Source organism: Mycetomoellerius zeteki, unplaced genomic scaffold, assembly GCF_001594055.1.
Source record: "Mycetomoellerius zeteki isolate Tzet28-1 unplaced genomic scaffold, Tzet1.0 scaffold122, whole genome shotgun sequence".
Classification (NCBI taxonomy): Eukaryota; Metazoa; Arthropoda; class Insecta; order Hymenoptera; family Formicidae; genus Mycetomoellerius; species Mycetomoellerius zeteki.
The window spans coordinates 388,006-408,157 of record NW_017256147.1 but is presented as its reverse complement, the minus strand read 5'-3'; the positions used below and the strand labels follow the sequence as shown (position 1 = coordinate 408,157).

Sequence of the window (20,152 nt, the reverse complement as noted above, 5' to 3'; positions counted from 1 at the left end):
GCGATTTTTTTCTGTTCGATCGAATCAAAAAACCACTACTAAGAAGAGGTAATGGAAAAATCGAAGACGGCTCTGATGGCTATACCGACAATAGAATTCCAGAAATGTTTCGAGAGCTGGATCAAGCGCTGGCATAAGCGCGTTGCAGTCGATGGGGAGTACTTTGAAGGGGACAATATCACTTTTGATGAATAAACTTGTATTTTGAATTTTCTGAATGAATTCTAATGATTTCTGCGGAAATTCTCTCAGAATGATATCGTTTTCACAAACTACAATGAGTGAAATGAAAGTATCTCTGATTTCCAACATCGAAATTACAAAGAATGGAGTAACAGTAGCGATAAAAATACAAAGCTCATGATTATTATTGAAAATCTCTTGCAAAATTTAATATCTTACAAGAAAATCTATGGAAGCGTCTCCCTCCGATTTTGTATGTTGTTTTCTAGACAAAAATAAGGGACACATTTTTTATAAACGGTCAATCATAGAGGAGTGGATGTCTATTTTAGAGGGTGCAACATCCCTTTTGAAAAAAATCGGTCATTTTCTTTCGAAGCGAATATCGTCGAAACTGTAAGAAATAGAAAACAAAAGTTTAAAAATTGAATGGTTTTAAGGGTACTTAATAATTATAATTAAAACATTTTTTATTTTTTATAAATAAAAATTTTCTGAAAACAAAATTTAAAAATTATTATAAAATACTTTTGAAACTATTCAATTTTTATTCAGAACATTTTTTTTCTGTTTTTTACAGTTTCGACGATATTCGCTTCCAAAATGAAAATAACCGATTTTCTTCAAAGGGGTGCTGCACTTTCTAAATGTGCAATTAAAAGATACGTAGTGATAAAAAAAATATGTAATGATATGTATTAATGTGATGACACGTAAATCGTATTGTAAGTTCTGTTGAATCAGTAAAATAGCGATTCCGTCGGAATTCGATTTTTACTTTAGAATCCCCTTAAAACATCTTGTAAATATTATATCATCATATATATGTATAAGACATCTCAAAAATGTCTGTAAGACATCTTATGTCCCCATTTTGAACATGTGTGCTGTTTGGGTGTATTTTGTAACAAAAATAGTTGATGTTCTTATACATACATTTAACGTACATCGGAATTGTACTTCAAAAATCTCAGCATTATAAATATACACACGTGCAAGACATACACGCGACTGTTTATTGAAGTACACACGGTACACATATGTATTAACTATCATATATCATAATTGTGTCGTGGCCTTATTTTTGTGCATGACTTGCGTGATGGCATACCAGTTTATTATATACTGGAAAATTGCACGATAATAAAGATATTACTTCTGCGAGAGATACAAATATACTTTTTACGATACTGACAGGATGAATTATGGCGACAAAAAATTACAGTGATTAACTAAGATCGGTCATTTATGTATAAATGTCCACCTCTTTTTATATTTATTATGTTTTGAGAATAAAACTTATGTTTCTTATATTTAGATTTAAGTAATTATTACAAAAATATCACTGAAAAAAATGTCAGTGGTTGGATTAATTGGAATTCTGGTTGAAAATGGACGAATAAGAATTTATACGATAAATTTATTGCAAATTTATGAAAATGTAAATTCAAAGTACGTCACACTATTAACACAAGAAAATGTATTTCTATAAATAGAAAGGTATACAGAATAATTTATTTCATTCTATTTTGTGTATGTTAATGATTTGTGATCATTACAAATTTCGCTTGTCATTCTTTGTTACAGTAATCCACGTGCTTCGCGAAATATGGCGGAAAAGCAACGCCGCGACAATCTCAACGCAAATATATCGACGATGGCGACCCTTGTGCCGAGCGTTGCTGGAAGCTCGAGGAGAATGGACAAAATATCCATCCTAAGATTAGCTACCGCTTTCCTGAGGACACATTACAGTAAGTCGACCTTATCAGAATATTTTTTTCATATCTTTCCATGAAGCATTTTCTTAATCCGGGAATTACTTTATTTTTTGTTTATATCAACGATCACTTGGGGTGATTTTACACATCCATTAAAATCGTTATTATTATAACAACATGTTGTATATTGAGTATTTTCCAATTTATTGGCATTTGTGAACATTATGGATATAGATTTACTCATATTTGTCTGAAAAAAGTAAGTGAAACCAATCAAATATTAAATGGAACAAGACACGTTAAGTGCACGGTAAGCTTATTATATAACAGTATTTCTAAAAAATAAAAATTTCCATTAAAACTTTTAATTAAAATCCTCTTTTGGGTTTTCGATAGAATTACATATTTAAATTTCTAAGAAATAATTATTAAAAAAGAAAGAAAATATATATCTATATATATAAAAAGAAAGAAACACTATTTTACAACAATTTACATTCTTGCCACTAGGGTATAAAAACACTCCATGTGACTATTCCTGGATTAATAACTTATTATATTCTTATGGTTCGTTATATCGAATCATCTTCAATTATTATATTCTATTATTAGTACGAAATTATATTTTATTGTTATTATTGCAGATTCTAGCATAGATAGATAGATTTTATCTATCAAATTGCATTACATCTTGTTATTTTAACGGCTCTAAATAAACTACGGATAAGTTAAATTCATTCGTCCATATCGTTATATAATTTCGATTATGCAGGTGATAAAAAAAGCATTATTTACGATCGCGTGTCTTGTGCATTATTTACAGCATTCGGAAGAGGCTCCATGAACTTCCTTCCCCCGTCGTTCAAAGATCAATTCGATCTGGAGCAATTTTTTGTTGACGTGAGTATACTTATCTCTAAACAAATTAACTGAGATGATCAACTTTAGATTCGTTTTTCAAATTATAACAGCACCTGGTTGACAGCGGAGGTTTCTTCTTCGTAATCACCTGCGTAAAAGGGAACATCGTCTATGTTAGTCGACAAGTGGAGCAACATCTCGGTCATGTTCAGGTCAGTTTTCCTTATGGTTATGTAATATGAATCATCTTCATTATAATGTGACCAAAGACTATAATTTTATTGATGTTTTTTTTCCCTTAAAGTTTTCTTGTCGGAAGCTTTTTATTTCAATCGATTGCACGAAGACTGCATTTTTTTCGCTGAGAAAAAACTTGTTTTAAAAGAATCTGTAATGTTAAAGGACATCCGGTTGGCTTTTACATTCTATACAAGAATATTTATGAAAGCGTCGAATAATTTATAATTTTAGAGACGTTGTGAACGATACGAATAAATTATATTAGTTCTAAGAGAAAATCATAAATTTCTTATCATCTTAATATTTTATTTAGATATTTAAATTGAAGTTCTTACATTGCAGTATTGCGTTTGATTAAATTTCTTTACAATTGAAAACCCGATTAATCGGGAATACCAGAATTATATGCTTGTTTCAATCGACCGTGTGCTTTTCAATTATTCATCCCCGATGTCTCGATAAGTAATAGCTTTAGGTAAAACAGCAAGTGCATATTGTACGAACGAGAGAACCGCGCTGATACCTTTTCAATATACAAGTTTACTCGACAATAGAAGGATTAATACGCTTTTTGATGCGTCGATAATAAGGTCAAGCTTATCATCACCAGAGGTAAAACGCTTGAAATATTCGTTTCGCATTAACGGAAGCTATTTACACACCATTGACATTTCACAGAATTTTTCATCTCTTTTGCGACAGACTTTCTTTTTTACGTAACGTATTTATATTGCGGTTGAAATATAAACGTCTGTGGAGCGCATTTTCGCGCCGGCGCTGTGATAAGCGGGCGAGGGAGGGTATAGGACGATGGCAGCGATCACGATCTTGTGGCTGCAGCTTCAGCTGCAGCACCGACCTACCCTGTAGCGCGCGGAGTTAGGAATTATCGATCAAATGAATGCGTGCAACGCAAATATGCTCCCATGGCAACCGGCGTACTCTATGCTTTCTGCTCCTTTTCATTCGCCATGTAACGTGTATGCTCACCAATATCCATGTTCGTTTTTCGTATTTATACGCGGGAATTACTCGCGCGCGCAATTGGTCATGGAAAGATCGCACGTCCGTTCGTGCATTTCGAAAAACTCGTCCCGCTGCAAATAAAGCGCGCGCACGCGTGCAATGATCTCCCTTGATAATTATTTACCGGATCCACGTGCGATTTTTCCAGGAAATTCACGTGTTTAACCTTATGCATATCTCTCTCTCTCTCTCTCTCTCTCTCGCTCGCTCGCTCGTTCGCTCAATTCGGCGAGTTTCCACAAAAAGCCATTTTAACTCATGAAACTGAAAACTTACGGAATTTCGTTTATGTTTGCTTGACTAACCTAAACGATTGTAAAGGCACGTTGTATTTAAATATTTTAAATACAACAAATACATATTTTTATATAAATAAATGTAAAAAAAATGTTTTTCGAGGTTTTACAAAAGGGTAATAATTGTCTTGCATTAAACATTATGTAGTTTGCTTTCAATTTAAATATATCATAAAATTTAATTTAATAAAACAATGACATCGAGATACTATTGTTATGGGATTTATTAACTTTATATTATACTAATTATGGTAGTTATATAAGTTACAGTTTTATTTACAAGATCAGTATCCTGATTCTGTAACTTTTAACAATAGTGTTGGTATCATCACACATAGTATCGTTGTGCAAGTTGATGCAAGTATTATATACGTTAAAAAAAAGTTGCGTTAACGACAATGTAACAATACCGATACTGTCGTTATAGTTACAGAAGCGTTATATAAATTATTAAACGAATTATTTATGATTTTATCTGTGTTTACTAATGTGTGTCTACTCTGTTTCTCACATTAGAAAAATGAATAATAACTCGATATCGCAAAACGCGAAATTTTGTTTATCGTGAAATATTAATTTTGCTATACGAGATTAAGTGAATCGCTGAGAGGATCAGTACATAAGACCGAAGCGTGTGATTAACCGGCAGATTTAAGGATCAGGTACTGAATGTTACGGGAATAATGCGTATACTCATCTATATCTTGCGATAAAATCGTGCTGAACAACTATCCGCTACAGATATTAAGCGAGTGTTGTACGCGAATAATTAGCGATCGATGTTGAGATATACGTATAACGAGAATTTCACTTTACTGCATGCTGTGCTTCTGCGTTCCTGATGACGTAGCCATCGTTATCCAACAAGATCGGTGTGCCAGCTTTTCCGGACTATCAGAGACGTCGTAATTATGCACATAATGCTTATCTCTCTCTCTCTTTCTCTGTCACATATGCCCATACATATATACACCCAACGAGAGAGAATAATCTTATTTTATTCAGATTCGACGCGCTATAAAGAGACAAACTCAAAGAAACTATCTGAAATAATGTATTCTTCATGCGGATATAGAATTGCACAGCACTGAAGAGATATTAAACAGATATGAGGAAAAAAGATTAAGGAAAAAATATAAATAGTACAAAAAGCATTTCGTATTTTTATCTTGGAACTAGAAATCGCAAATGCAGAAGCATAAAAGGATATTACTATTGTATGTTTCAAAATTACACTATTAAAAGGCAAAGTCTATTTATAAGTGATTTCAGTTACGAACGTGTTACACGTGTATCTCAAAAATTTGAAATGTTAAAAGGCTATAATTTAAATAAATTTTAAAATATAAATACATATTCGATCTATTTTTCTGTCTTTTATTTATTTCGCAAAATGTCATCAAGAGCTAATATTTATCCTTGTTTTAGCACTTTGCAATCAATATCATTGTGTTATAGGAATCTATTATCTATAAGTTTCTACGTCGTTACCAATCTTGATGAAGTGAAACTTTACCGTTCAGACAGTTCGCAAGAGACAAAGTCAATAACCAATCTAACTCGATTATGGAAACCGAGTCACAGGCCTGTAACATAGGATTTCTGGATAATTAAAATTTAGAAACAACGGAAGTCAATAATGTACTGCTGGACATATTCAATAATATCCAGGGCGTCCGCACCCATGAAGAAAACTTCTCGTGCTAGAATTCATTAATCTTTGATCTCATTGATCTTTTCAATTATTCGTAAAAGTGAAATAGCAAACATGTGTGATTAACTGTGCGGAAGAAAGATTTTTTTTTCAGTTATTATAGAGAAATTCTGCACGCGTGTATACGGAGTTTCCATTCATCGGGCCTCGATTTCGCAAGGGCTTCAGATTCTCACGGTCACGTCGAGCCACGCTTAGCGAAACGATCATTTTCGCGGATATACAGAATCATGTGAACGTTAAAAACTAATTTTGATACTTTTGGTAAAGAAAAGGTGGGTTTAGATTACGACAAGAGGCCGATGACGCAAGAGGCCCTAGAGGTCAAACAATACAACGCAACGGATATTAGGCGGAGAATGAGTAGAATATACCTGCGACGACATATATAATCGATTAGAATAGAAGAAATTACGAGATTAGGAACAAGAAGGCAAATTATGACAGATCGTTTTTTGTATCGTTTTGCTCTTATTATATTTCTTGGTGATCCAATTATTACAAAATAAATATTAAAGATATTACAGATATTATCGATACAATATCTAGTTATTAGATAGATATCTAGATTTGAATATTACAATTAAAGATATTAGAAATATTGTAGCTGCACATTTGCAAATACGCTTAGTTTCTAACTGGCTTCTCTTCTCTTCTCACCATGATTTGTAGGAAATTTGCTGTCAGTTTCAGACTTGGTTTACGAGAAACTATCGAACTCCACGTCATTCAATATAATTGTCATCTCTTGCGAAACGGCACGAAGATGTAATTGTCGTCTCTATATTATATAATTTTGCGAATTTATCTTTTTTCCAATTAATTGGTGATCTTTCTTTTATTTTAAATATTTATCTGCAATGCACTCATCTAATTGAATTGTCTTGTGAAAAATAATTGTATTAGATAAAAGTGATGCTAAAAAGAGATGTTGAAATTCTAATAACCTGAAATTTCGAAGAGTGACGTTAGAAGTCTTCCCGGAAATATTATCTAATGTTAGTCGCTTAGGGTTATCGTCCTTTTGCCTTCAAGGCTGTACGTGAATCCGATCTTCCAGGAAATCGCACACGACGACAAAGATGATTGGTTTCGAAACAACAGGAAGGATGAAAGTTTCACGCCACTACGATAAACGTACGCTCGATGAAGCGCTGATTGTCTAAGCAAAATTAATTAAAATTCATAGGGATTTACGTCGAATTAGAGAATCCGCCGGAGATTTCAATGCTCGTTTCAAATTCTCGCTTGAATTTCACGAGATTACAGTTTGTAGCGAGGGTGGAAGCTCTGCGAACGTGCGCTATCGCTTCTCATCCCGACTCCCCGCAACTCTTGAAGGTTTCCTCCATGTTTCTGCGAGAAAACAACGAGACGGACGATAGTGGGACGGCCGGTGGGTAAAATGTAAAAAAATGTCCACTGCGCTGTATCGATCGTTCGCCGTGGTGGCGCTCCAGATTCAAGCGTAACGATAATTCGCCACTCTACCATAACGAACTGGCTCTTGGAAGGCGACCAAGTACCACCTCTCTCTCTTTCTCTCTCTTTCTCTCTTTCTGTCTCTCTGTTTTGGTTCACTTGTGCAAGAGATGCTAGAACTGACGACGATAGAGAAGGAACAAGAAAGGAGTAGGTGGAAGAAGGGCAGACGGGACGAGAGTTGTTTGCGAGCGCAGTTTGCGGCTTGCTCTCGTTTTTTAAGAAGGCACTCACAATCAGGCTGTATTGTTCTCAAGGAGAAACCGCCTGCCGTGAAAATGAGCTTCGTCGCCGACATGGTGCACCGCCGTCGTCGTCGTTGTCGTCGTCGTCATCGTCATCGTCGTTGACGTATCGCGACGCGATTCGCTGTGCGAAAGATATCATTCAGCCTGACGTGTGTAAAGCTCTTCACAGAAGGAGTCTGAGGACTTCACAAACGGAAAGTTAAAGTATCCCTATTCGAAGAAAATAAGCACGAAGGTACTATATATATATATATATGGAAAAAGGATAGAATAAATACATCAATCGCGCTACATTTTAACTTGAAGAAATCATGATAATAATTTCTACTTCGATAGCAAAAATTAATGAACGATGTGTGTATTTAATTATATTTTTTATATAAAACTTAAATGCATTTGTATAAAAATTATGAAACATACTATGTTGTTTTATCGAAGATAAGAAAGGAACATCGATTCTCATCGCGTTTCAAAGTACTGTATTACCTACTTACTAACTCCTGAAAATAAAATGGCTCAATGATGAAAACAAGAAGACTAAAGTTTAACGTATGCTCGCAACTTCTCTTGTAATTCTAACTAATTTTTCCCTTAATATAATCCCTATTGGGAGACTGTTGCGTGACTGTATCATTACCGATATATAAGTCACGAATTAACAAAGGTCATCACCGGCGGTGCGAAGTAGCTTCATCTAAAGTTCGGAATTAGACTCTCTCATCTGAACTTCGGAAATTGTGTTTCGCAGAACGAATTGCTGGGTCAGTCTCTGTTCAATTTCATCTATCCCGAGGACCATGATGAGCTCAAGCGTAATCTTTCGTCGGACGGGATAGAGCCGATGTCGTCGACGCCATCGCCGATGAGCATCTCGCAGGTGTCCGAGTTGAAACACGATAACATTTCCGACTCTTCTGAGGAATCCTCGATGTCAAGTCAACGGTCGAACGAGAGGCCCAAATGCTTCTACGAGCAGAGACGGAGCTTCAAAATCCGCATAGCGCAACGCACTAATTCCAGGCGCGACCACACGCAGTACGAGTGTTTCGAGGTTTCGGGTCTTCTCCGGCTCGCAGAAGCCTGCAAAAACTTGGATCCCAACGGGCACAGAGGGAGACAACGAGGTGAGTTTTAACCGTCCTTCGATAGACATAACTATCATCTTGTAACAGCTTGAAATAACTATCATCTTGTAACAGCTGCGTTGCGAAATTGGAATTCGACATCGGGTAAATTAATTTTAGAAGATAAATCTGAAAAAATTTAACGTTAAAAGAGTGCCATCTAAAATATAAATTTAACTTTTATCATATTTTTTACTTCCTTCTTGTATCATTTAATTTATTGTGCCGCAGTCCATTATCCTAATTAGTTTGCATAATTTAAAACGTAAATTATACGTTTTGAATATGATACATAAAAAGTGTAATGACTGCGGTTCAGAGCGATTGTACAGAGTAACATTTTTACATGCTGATTCAGATACAAATCTTATTGTTAGTTCTGATTTCAAGACTTTGTTATTCTCCTTCAAATTACGTTTACCCTCTGACATTGTATACAGTTGTTAAATAAGATGTCTTATTGAAATATTGGGGGAATAGAATAATTGCGCTATAAATTTTAAGGAACTACTATGAGTTTAGAAAATTGATTCATAAATCAATTTGATAAAAAAGATAAATTGGCTGTTAAATAATGTAGACCCTGATTTTAATAGCTTTTAATAGCAATTCACAAACTGATTGCGAACAAATCTTGGTTACATTACTTTACATGGCATTTAATTCAATTATGATTCGACAATCAAGTTTTTTGATTATACCGTTTTAGCGTGTGGCACATCTAACAAGATCGTTTCCACCTCGAATCGAATAATCCTATCGTGACTATATACATATATTATGTGCGTCAACAATCGGTGACGTTTCTCTTACAGGGGCCGGTTATCACAGTTTTTTAAATAATCTTTTGAAAAAGAGAGTACACAGAGAAAAAGGTTTCTTTGGATTTAGTATTTCTATTTATTTAACTAAAATTTGTTTTATTGAAACAACATATGCTTGTACGAAATATTATTTGTTTGAATAAAAATTTTGTTGTTTCATTCGAGAAACCTTTATTTTTTGATAGAAATAATATTATTATTTGAAATAATATATTTCAATCAAATAATATATTATTTGGTTACAATGAATACAAACAATGAAACAAATTATTTTGTTTGAAAATGTCAAAATATATTGATAGAGGTTATGATAGAAGTCGATGCAAATAATTGCCTTCTTAGAACAACCATTATATTTTTTGGCCGAAATTACGAAAACAATGGCTTATATACGTCTGACAACTGGATTAAATGAACAGCATTATATGCTATATCAATTATGTTTGTGCAGTACAATTTGATCACGCGAATGCCGAAGATAGACATTATCTGTTCAAACAAATAATATATTTAAGACAAAGATATACATTGTTTCAAATTCAAGCAATCGCACTTATTGATTTAAACATTGGTTTGTTTGGATCATTCCAAATAACAAATTTATTTAGATACAATAAAATTTATTAAATCGAAAGAAATCTTTTTCTCGGTGTATAAGATTTTAACATTACATACATTATATTATAATATACCTACATCCTAAGGTATTAAAAAAATATTACTTTTGAATACATCGTATATTGTACAAATAATTTATTTAATTTTAAATAAAACTGCGAAAATGTGACAAAATTAATCTCATACTCAGAGTTGATTGATACATTCCAGGGTTAATAGTGACATATCTTCATCAGGGTTAATAGTGACTTTTATCGATAAAATATATAAAAAATATATGAAATAGTTTTTATTAATGCCAGTTTTATATTTTAGGAAATAATAATAATTGTAGTATTGAGTAAAACAATTCTTTTAATCATAAAATACGTAATTTGTTTTCGTACTATAGTTTCTATAGTATGAAAAATTAAAAAATACATATCTATTTGAATTATTATATTTGTAAATATACTCTTTAAAAATATAAATAAATATACAAAGAAATATACAAACATATAAAGAAATTTGAATGGACTGTTAAATCCTTAATCTCTGGCTCATCAATCTATCTCACATAACCGTTTTTAAAACTAGATTGTATTCACATGTTTTGTTGCAATAATGACTAATTACAATAAAAATTATCTATAAAGACGTATCATTTTCTATGATTACAGAAAAATCGCGATTGATAATTTCAAAAAGTGATAAAAAAATTATTAAAAAGTTAAGAAATTTCCTTATTAGCTTCAATTTCTTGCAAGTCGTTGTAAATAAACTACATGACGTTTCCAGCGCAAACTATTTTACGCAACAATTTAGTATTATATCAGAAATCTACAATAAAAAGGAGAGAATTTTCTGCCACTAATTGAGTTATTAATTTTTTGACAATCAACCCTGTATGACAATCGGCCACGATTTTCCCTATAAATCAGCCATATCAAACTTCATTACGTATTCCATGTCGAACGGTTCGTGTAGTGAGTTACTCTCTCGCGTGTATTCCTCGGATCGATGGTCTCGTTTTATTGCGCGACACGGCTGAAAACCTGTAGCGCTGGTTTCAAAACGAGTATCGCAAATATTTACGTTACTCCTGTATTTAAATTTAGATCTTCGCCGTCGCGGACGAAAATATGTAGGCGCAGCGTCACGAGTGTTTAGCGTAGATTTCTTTTTCTTTTTTTTTTTTTGCTTTCTAAGATGAGAATCGAACGGCGAAAAACACCGTTTAGAAAGACATGTTCAAAGAAATGGACCCGATGAGAGCGGGCTTCGACCGTGCTCAACGATCCTTATTATACAGGATATTCAGACCTGTCGCGCCACTTTTCAATTCGCGAATTCTTTGATGTATGTATTTTGAATCTTTCTCTGCCTGAATATTTAATAGAAAGCCAACATCCGATGTAACTTTTCGCTTTTCGACATTAAATAAATAAACTGGTTGAAATTATTTTCGCCATGATAGAGCTTACTCAGAAGAAATAAAATATGATTTATGTATTTGCATTTTGAATCTTTCATCTTCTCAGTAACTTACGTTACGATTCAAAACTGATTAATACCCCGAAATCAAACATCAATCATTCTTTCATCAATTTATTCAATAAGATGGAAATCTAAATATTCACACTGAGAGAAAAAAACTAGTTTCGGCAGCTATAAATTAACAACTCTAAAGTATTTGAAACTAATTATACAAAATAATAAGGACTAAAGTAATACTGAATATTATAAAAATATAGTATAGTACTATAAAAATATAGTATTTAATTCTTGTTATTTTGTAAAACTAGTTGCAATTTTAGAGTTGTCAATTTATAGTTGCCAAAACTATTTTTTTTCTCTCAGTGCAGGTAGCAAGTTGACGTCAGCTTGTTATCAGCTGAGTATTGCTTCTCGTTGAATATTTATTCTTAAGTTTTTATGATTCCCGTCACTAAATTCTCTCGAGACAATTGATTTTCACCTCTGATTTTACTTTGTGCGACTGTTGATTGTTTTGCTAATAATAATACATTTGAAATGGCTTTAACAGAGACGGGCACATCCAACGACGTCGTTTTTGCCGGCGTAGCGACTCTGCCACAGAAACGACCCATCACCGAATTGTCGATAATGGACGCCAATAAAGACGAGTATGTGACGCGGCATCTGGTCGACGGGCGTATCATTTATTGCGATCACAGGGTATCGGTCATTGCCGGGTACCTGTCGGAGGAGATATCGGGCCTGAACGCGTTCGGCTTCATGCATAAGGACGATTGTAGGTGGACGATGATCGGCCTACGGCAAAGTAAGCATTTAAATGTAACTAGCGTTAAATTTTCGCATTGGAATACTTACCGCATCACTTGATAGCCATTACGTTTTGCAACGATACCAGTAGCTTTTCTCTTTCATTTCTTTCTCTCTAGAATTCGTCGAAAAATATCTAAATTAATCGAATAATATTATGTATATTTTATCACGCTTGGTGATTAAATTATTAAAGTTATGCGTTGTATCGTATATTTAACAGTCAGTTTAATAATGTTATATTATACATTATTTGCCAACATTACTTTAATGCATTCAGGCTTTACGATGCGAGCGCTTATGAGATATTTTGCATGCTATTTCCATAACGAATTGTAATTTAGATATGTGTGTGTGTGTGGCAACAAAGTATATGTAAAACAACTTTTGAATTTGTGATGGGTCAAATATCGTTTTGCTCTTGTAATTAATCATGATTTGTTTTACATTCATAGTGTACGACCGTGCCGAAATGTGCGGTTCGTCGTGCTACAGACTACTCACAAAGAACGGTGAGTTCATCTACTTACGGACCCACGGTTATTTGGAAATTGACAGAGATATGAATACGGTGGAATCCTTCGTTTGTGTTAACACCATGGTGACGTAAGTACAGTTTCGCTATTTAGGGCGGATTGGGACAAGTGACAAGGCGGTTTTGATGGATCCAAATAGAGACATTAACGAGCAATAAACATTAAAAGATTCAATTATTTTTTTCAAATACTTGTAGAATAATCACCACACAAAATTCACTTTGTTCAGTAATTGGTTGAGACCGTGAGACAATTCTTGAAGTAAAATGTATGCTTTTATATACACTTGCCCTGCTTTTCCACTTGCTCCAGCCCAAAAAAAAAACTGTTCTTTTTGTTCCCCAAGTGCTAAAACAAACACATCGGATATGTCATGCAACATATATTCAACAATATATAACAATAGGGAAACTTTGTATGTAGGGAAGAAGAGGGCATCCAACTAATAAAAGAGATGAAAATGAGGTTCTCCGCGACCGTGTCCGCAAGTAGTAGAAGTCTAATTCCAGATATCGACATTAAAGCACTACCAGTGAACTTAGTAAGTAAAACTATATATATATATGTATGTAGATCTAACAATGCACTTTCGTTTACATTATGAAACTATAAGCAAAAAGATTGTTTAACGAAAAAAATGATTTATTAGAACACTCAGTCGTCGAATTCAAAAGCCAACGTCGAAGATCCATCGCAGCTCGAAGTTGCTATCAATCACCTAATCAGCGACTTACCCTCGTCGGTTATAACGGAGGATTGTTTGTCTCCCTCACCGATGCCACATACGCAATATGTAAAGGCTGCTATATTTTCTTCTCGTATGCCTCCAGTTTCCGCACAAGCCAATAAGATTGGCATAAATAAAATCAATCGTTGCATCGTTATCCAAGGCAAAGGCAAAGGCAAAGTATCTCCAAAGCAAGAATCCAAACATACCATCGAAAAGTTGATGAATCCCAGTAGCGCGGAGCAAAGCCCAATATCGGATTCAGAGAGCGCGATGCCGTCCGGCAAACCTTTGTCAATGTTTAAAATGATGAACGGTGGCCACAACAACCATGGCAATGTCCAGAACGCTGATATGTCTGCACAATCGAAAGTTCTTATCACTCGCAAGTCTGGCAAGAGCTCCCGCGTGCCTCGTAATCATACATCATGTTTGGACAGTTCTCCAAGTGCAAATGTTTTGAACGGAGACTCCGCATGCAATATCAAGGTGGAACATGGCATCGAGGAAACATTTAATTATGTGAAAAAGCAGGAGGTACAATACTTTGATGACAGCGCGAGTGATAATTCTATCGCCTCGTCGGGGATTGAAGTGCATAATCGGTGTCCATTGAAAAGGATATGTAGCGATGAGAATCTTCTGGTGATGCATAGTAAGAAGAGATCTAACGATGTGTACACATCGACGAATATAAACAACGAACAACAGCGCGTCTCCTACTTGAAATGCAGGTCTTTCGCGTCTGAGTATCCGACATTTTCGGATGAATTCAATCAGTACAATGATGTCAATTCGCAATCGCTGACAGTGGCGGAGTCGCCTAATTCGAGTCTACATGAAGTCGGAACCGATTATCAACAATTGGTAGATCCCGCCATGCCGCTAGGCGTAACAAATCACGAAGAACGGTTTGTCGATTTGCAAGATCTGAAGGAGGACACGTTATTAAGTTCGGAACTTGACGCAAGTCCAGGTAAATTACAATAGTAATATCTTCGATGACGCTATATCTTGAATTAAATCTTGGTTTTCTAGAAAGTTTTGTGCACACTTTAGCCTCTTAATTCCATTATAATTACAGTTTTTATGGGAAAAGACTATAACTTCTTACTCTTTACTTTAGAAGATCGAGCTTTATTTTAAAGATTATTTATTATTGTTATTGTAATTGGAAGTTTTCTATTCTACACGAGACGAGTATTGCTTTGTTTATTCCTAGATTTGTTTATTCCTAGTTGAAATTAAGTTTATATTTTGAATATTTTGTTTCACAGTATAGTATTTTCCCACTGAAAATTTCTAAATATATGCGAGGTAATGATTCTAGGAATAATCATTTAATGAAGAAGTAAAATATCTGAACTTATTTAGAAACGTATTTAGAAACATATATTTTATAATCTTCGAATAGTACATGGTATAATCTATACTGAATGTATATTGCATTCATATACATATCTCAGCTATATTTTATTTAATTTTTCTATTCTCATTTAAAATCACTTTGTGTGTGGCATTATCAAATCAATTTATAATAATTGATATATTCTTGAACATATTCTTTTCTTTTTGTTCGCAGAACTCATGATGAAGATATTTGGCGGTCTGCGTAATGGACCTACAGGTTTCGAAGGTGAGTTTACATTTTATATAGCATTTATAAGCATCTTTAGAAACGTATTATTATATAGAAACGTATTAAATTAATTTTGGTTTAGTTATTTCAGATTTTGACGAAGCAAAAATACAGCCACTATCACCTGATGATGTAAGTATATAATGTGATAAATGATTTATTATAAATTAAAATAGTTTTAAACACACTTATGTAGCTTAGAGTGATCGAGAAGGAATTAAATTACATATTATATTTATAGCAAGTGGTGAATGACGAATTAAGTCGCACATATTACCAGTTAGCAGACAGCATGGCATTGCATGAGTCCCAAATCAACGTATTGGCACGCGATCTCAAGAACCCAGCTCTCCGAGTTCAAAGGGAAAACTTGTCACAGTTACAGGTACATAGGTTGATACAAAAGAAATATAGCACAATATATTGAAATATTATTTTTTGTTCGTTATTTTCCAGGCCGAGCATAATATGCAGAAGCAAATGCTTAAAACCTTACAACAGGATCACTGTAAAATGCAAGTGAGCGCCAAGCAAAAGCTTGGAATCTGAGAAACGGAATGGTCTCCGAGTCACTTCGCGAAAGCTACTTTCAAGAAGCGAACTTAATATGACATCCCGGAATTGTTGTAATTGTTAATAAGAAATAAGCTTTAAAAGTTTATCCTTTCCTCGAAGGACTAGAACAAAGCTTTCGACACACGTGCAAGTTGCATAATATTTCTCGATTTGTGTTACGATATCGTGTTCTGAGATTTCTCTGTTTTGGAATTACTGATATCATCAAGATTTATGACGAAGATCTGAATAATCATTATCAGTGCAGCAACGGAGATTTGCGGGCACCGTATGTAAAACTGCTCAGCTTACGAAGAAGAAGGTATTGCTTAAGTTGACCGCAAGTGATTTATCTATTACTAAAACAGTCTGTGTGTTCGCTTCGATCCGCATTTTCCCTCGATCAATGGAAAAGAAACGAAATGGAAAGACAGTGAGAAAAAGAACTCACACAGTATAGCCGAGCAATTGACACATATAAATTATTCTTTTTCTTTCCTTATCGTTTTCTTCACTCTGTGGGATTAAGAATTTTAATTGCGCGCTGTCATGTAAAAGGTTGCGCGCTTTGCTCACTAACTGATTATGCAAAGATCGTACAAAATCGCATTGAATACTGTTATTTAAAACGTTGATACATTATAAATAACAGTCGCTACTCAGGCAGATTTCCTGCGGCGATCGAGTGTTATGCAGTTGGCAATTTTCAAATTTTACGATGTAATGAACTTGTATATATGATATACATTCGATTTTAATACAGCACGGCCGCGTGCGGCACTTTCCTCGTGCTAACTCGCTCGCCGCGAATTCGGTCGAGCTTAAATACTACCTCTGCGATTACGTATTTGTATCGGATGGATACAGAACCAGTCTCACTTATTTCTTTATTCTATTGGTTGTAATTGCGAACCTATGATGTTAAATATTAATAATACTCATAGTACTGACATCTTTTTATAATTATAAAAGGACGTCACTGAAAATGTGAAAAGACAATTTGGTAATTTTAACGAATAATGTTATAACTTGTCGCGTCTCGTGTAAATTTTATTGCGTATTTATGTGGAAGAACAAAAAGCTAAATTTAGGGATATGTCTATAGGGTTGCCACACTATAGACCAGATTTGTTCTAGTGAGACAGTTTAATAACTGCATGTACCTGAATTTCATTTATGTTTAAATGTTCTGTAATGTTTGAAAATTGGTAGTCCAATCACGTGTTATTAAAAAGTGATGCAAATATAAAATTAGTCATTAAAAATAAATCTCATTTTTTACTTGGTTATCCCTTCCTCGTTACCACGATTATTTGTTTCATATATGATTCTGCTCTTTTAAAATATATTCTACTTTTAAAATGTGGTAACCCTAAATATATCTCTAAATTTTATTAAGTTTCCGTAAGTGCAATAGAAAACCTCTGAGAATATATTTTAATTTTGCAATATAGAAATATTAAACATAATATAAAGTAAATGTAAACGATACACACACACATTTTTAAACCTACTCGTATTATTATTTAATTAAATTTCTTATAGAAACGTAATCAAGCTGCACCAATGAGGTTTCATTACACATGAAATTTTAATACGTTTCTTTTATAATTTTCTTGAATGACTTTTTATGTCCCACTGGCCTTGCTATCCATCCAATATGTTACTACGCAAACATACATATTAATAAACGATACTTTTATTCCGCTGTTAATTGACTTCCGCATTGATGATTACAGTTGCGTGGAAGTTGACACGGTTGACGTATATGTGTGTTAATTATTGAGATAAATACATATTAGCCAATCGTGTTGCTACAATTACTTATGCGGGTCAGCGTGAATATAAACAAATTGTATATCATAAAAATGTTTAAAGTATAAAAGATATTAATATAAGAGAGTGACGGAAACAGTACACTTGTCAACATATTCAGCACTGGCACTTAACAGATTTACAAATTTGTTTGAATCCTACATGTATAGGTAATGTAAAGGCAGGTCTGTAAATAAAGATGTTAAATCTGATCTCAGATCGCAACAGCATTTTAAACATTTTTTTTTTAACGAGAATAACTCATCGAGATTCTAGAATGTACATATGTTACTTGCAATTACATGCTGTTTTTCGTGTATTAGATTAATAAAGAAATTTATTTTATTCTACAGTTATACTAAAAAGACGCACTAATCTAGAACGATATACGAACGAGATACGAATTTTTTTATTAACTTAATACATGTAGGAAGATGTTAAGTTAAGGTTATTTTTCCTAAAATGAAAAAGTTCCGTAGAAAGTTCAGTAGATGTATAAATGATATATAATATTAAAAGGACTATTTAAACAGAATTGAGTGTATTTTGGGTCGTTTATTTTGGGAAAAAATCAAGAACATGAAAGAAATCGTGATAAAAAGTCAGTAAAGCTAATGTTATCACATTTATTAATAAAAAAATTATTACTGGAGACATCAAAATATCCCGGGAATTAAAACAAATATTATTGTTACTTAAATACATATAATTTAGAGAATTTTCAAGCAATTATGAACGACAAAAAGTCTGATATAAAATAATCATTTAGTTTTGAATTTTAGTTTTGAATAACAAACATACTTATCAAGTTATCGTGTTTAATAATAACAATATAGTTTTTGTTGCTTAATTCGCAGAATATATTGATATCTTATTTAACAATTTTTAATTTTATTTTAGTCTTTAATAATGATTTTTGCCACGTACTCAATATTTCCTTGAGATAAACGGTATACTCGATTGTGCTTAAATAGCCCTTTAATATAATTTGTATATCTCGAAACTTTTTCATTTTAACCGAGAAATAACCTAACTTTACGTCCTCTTTTTTCATGCTCCTGAGTTTTGTTATTATCTTAATATATATGTTTATCTTAATATATAAGTTTTTCATGCTCTTGCGTTCTGTTATCGTGTATCTACCTGTGGGACTTGGAATTTCATTGTAAAAAAAATACAATGTAACAATATATATATATATATACATATATATACATATGTATGTATGCATGTACGCATACACACAAATGTCATGTATATATGTGCACATTATATTCATTGTAAAAAGTTTTGTTAATTTGTTTTTAACAAATTACATTGATGTCGAGTGAGGAAGTCAAGATTATTGATCAATAAAGGCCTCATAATTACGATCGTATGTGTAATACTAGATTGTGAAGTTTAGAGTATAGCCTACACTTCTCTTGTCGGTTTTATCAGCAAAAGGACTTGACTATCTCCTTGTGCTGAGCACTCGTCATCGATGTGAGAATCTACGTTTTGATGCGGAAATCCACCGCTGAAAATAAAAGGAGTATCTAATCGACCTGTATGTACGAAATTGACATTCGCATAATTGATGACCGTACCGTAAAACGTGCATCAAGTCGGCTCAACATCGCCCTTGATGCCCAATTTTTCTTGCGGTCTTATAGTACAAAGGACAAGTTTAAACTGTCTGTGTTCAGTGTACCTCATCCTCTTCTCTCTTTCTCTCAAACTAATTCTCCATACTGTCATCAGTCGTACCGATAATAACTGGTATTAATATGTCGTATGGCTTTAAATATATGTCAGCTTGGTTGTGAATATATCTGATGGGATATTTGAAACAAAATCTGTTTAAATATATATTTTAATTGCACATATTAATTATGAACATACGAGAAAGTAACAGCAAAAGTTGGTCTACTCAAATAGAAAAAAGGCCAATTACACTGGAAAAAATTTCTGGTTGAAAATGAACGAATCGGAATTTTCTAGTTAAATTTATTAGAGAATTCTAAATGAGATATAAAATCTACTAGGATTCTTATTTTTACCAGAATTCAATCAGAATTCTAATTATCTCAAACTAGAATTCTAGTAGATTTAACCAGAAAATTCTGATTCGTTCATTTTCCACCAGACTATAATAATTTAATCAAACTGTTCCTCTCAGCACAAAGATAATTTTGTTTGGAGACCAACATTTGTTATTTTCCCTATGTTTACAAAGAGAAATATCACTCAAAAGATATTATTAATAAAAAATCAT

General features: G+C 33.4%; 1 protein-coding gene across 3 annotated transcripts in view; it reads left to right on the top strand.

Moving 5' to 3' along the window:
- Nucleotides 1–17,381, top strand: part of LOC108731265 (circadian locomoter output cycles protein kaput) — a 92,789-nt gene extending 75,408 nt beyond the window's left edge. For 2 of the 3 annotated variants that reach the window (XM_018461508.1, XM_018461506.1), the window contains 12 exons: nt 1,771–1,937; nt 2,728–2,804; nt 2,876–2,977; nt 8,520–8,895; nt 12,364–12,621; nt 13,079–13,229; nt 13,583–13,700; nt 13,809–14,862; nt 15,469–15,522; nt 15,608–15,657; nt 15,767–15,910; nt 15,982–17,381. In XM_018461508.1, the coding sequence (XP_018317010.1) occupies nt 1,771–1,937; nt 2,728–2,804; nt 2,876–2,977; nt 8,520–8,895; nt 12,364–12,621; nt 13,079–13,229; nt 13,583–13,700; nt 13,809–14,862; nt 15,469–15,522; nt 15,608–15,657; nt 15,767–15,910; nt 15,982–16,074 (2,644 nt within the window). In that variant the 3' untranslated portion in view covers nt 16,075–17,381. The remainder of the gene's footprint in view (nt 1–1,770; nt 1,938–2,727; nt 2,805–2,875; nt 2,978–8,519; nt 8,896–12,363; nt 12,622–13,078; nt 13,230–13,582; nt 13,701–13,808; nt 14,863–15,468; nt 15,523–15,607; nt 15,658–15,766; nt 15,911–15,981) is intronic. The other variant, XM_018461507.1, reaches the window with a different exon arrangement.
- Nucleotides 17,382–20,152: the final 2,771 nt, after the last annotated feature.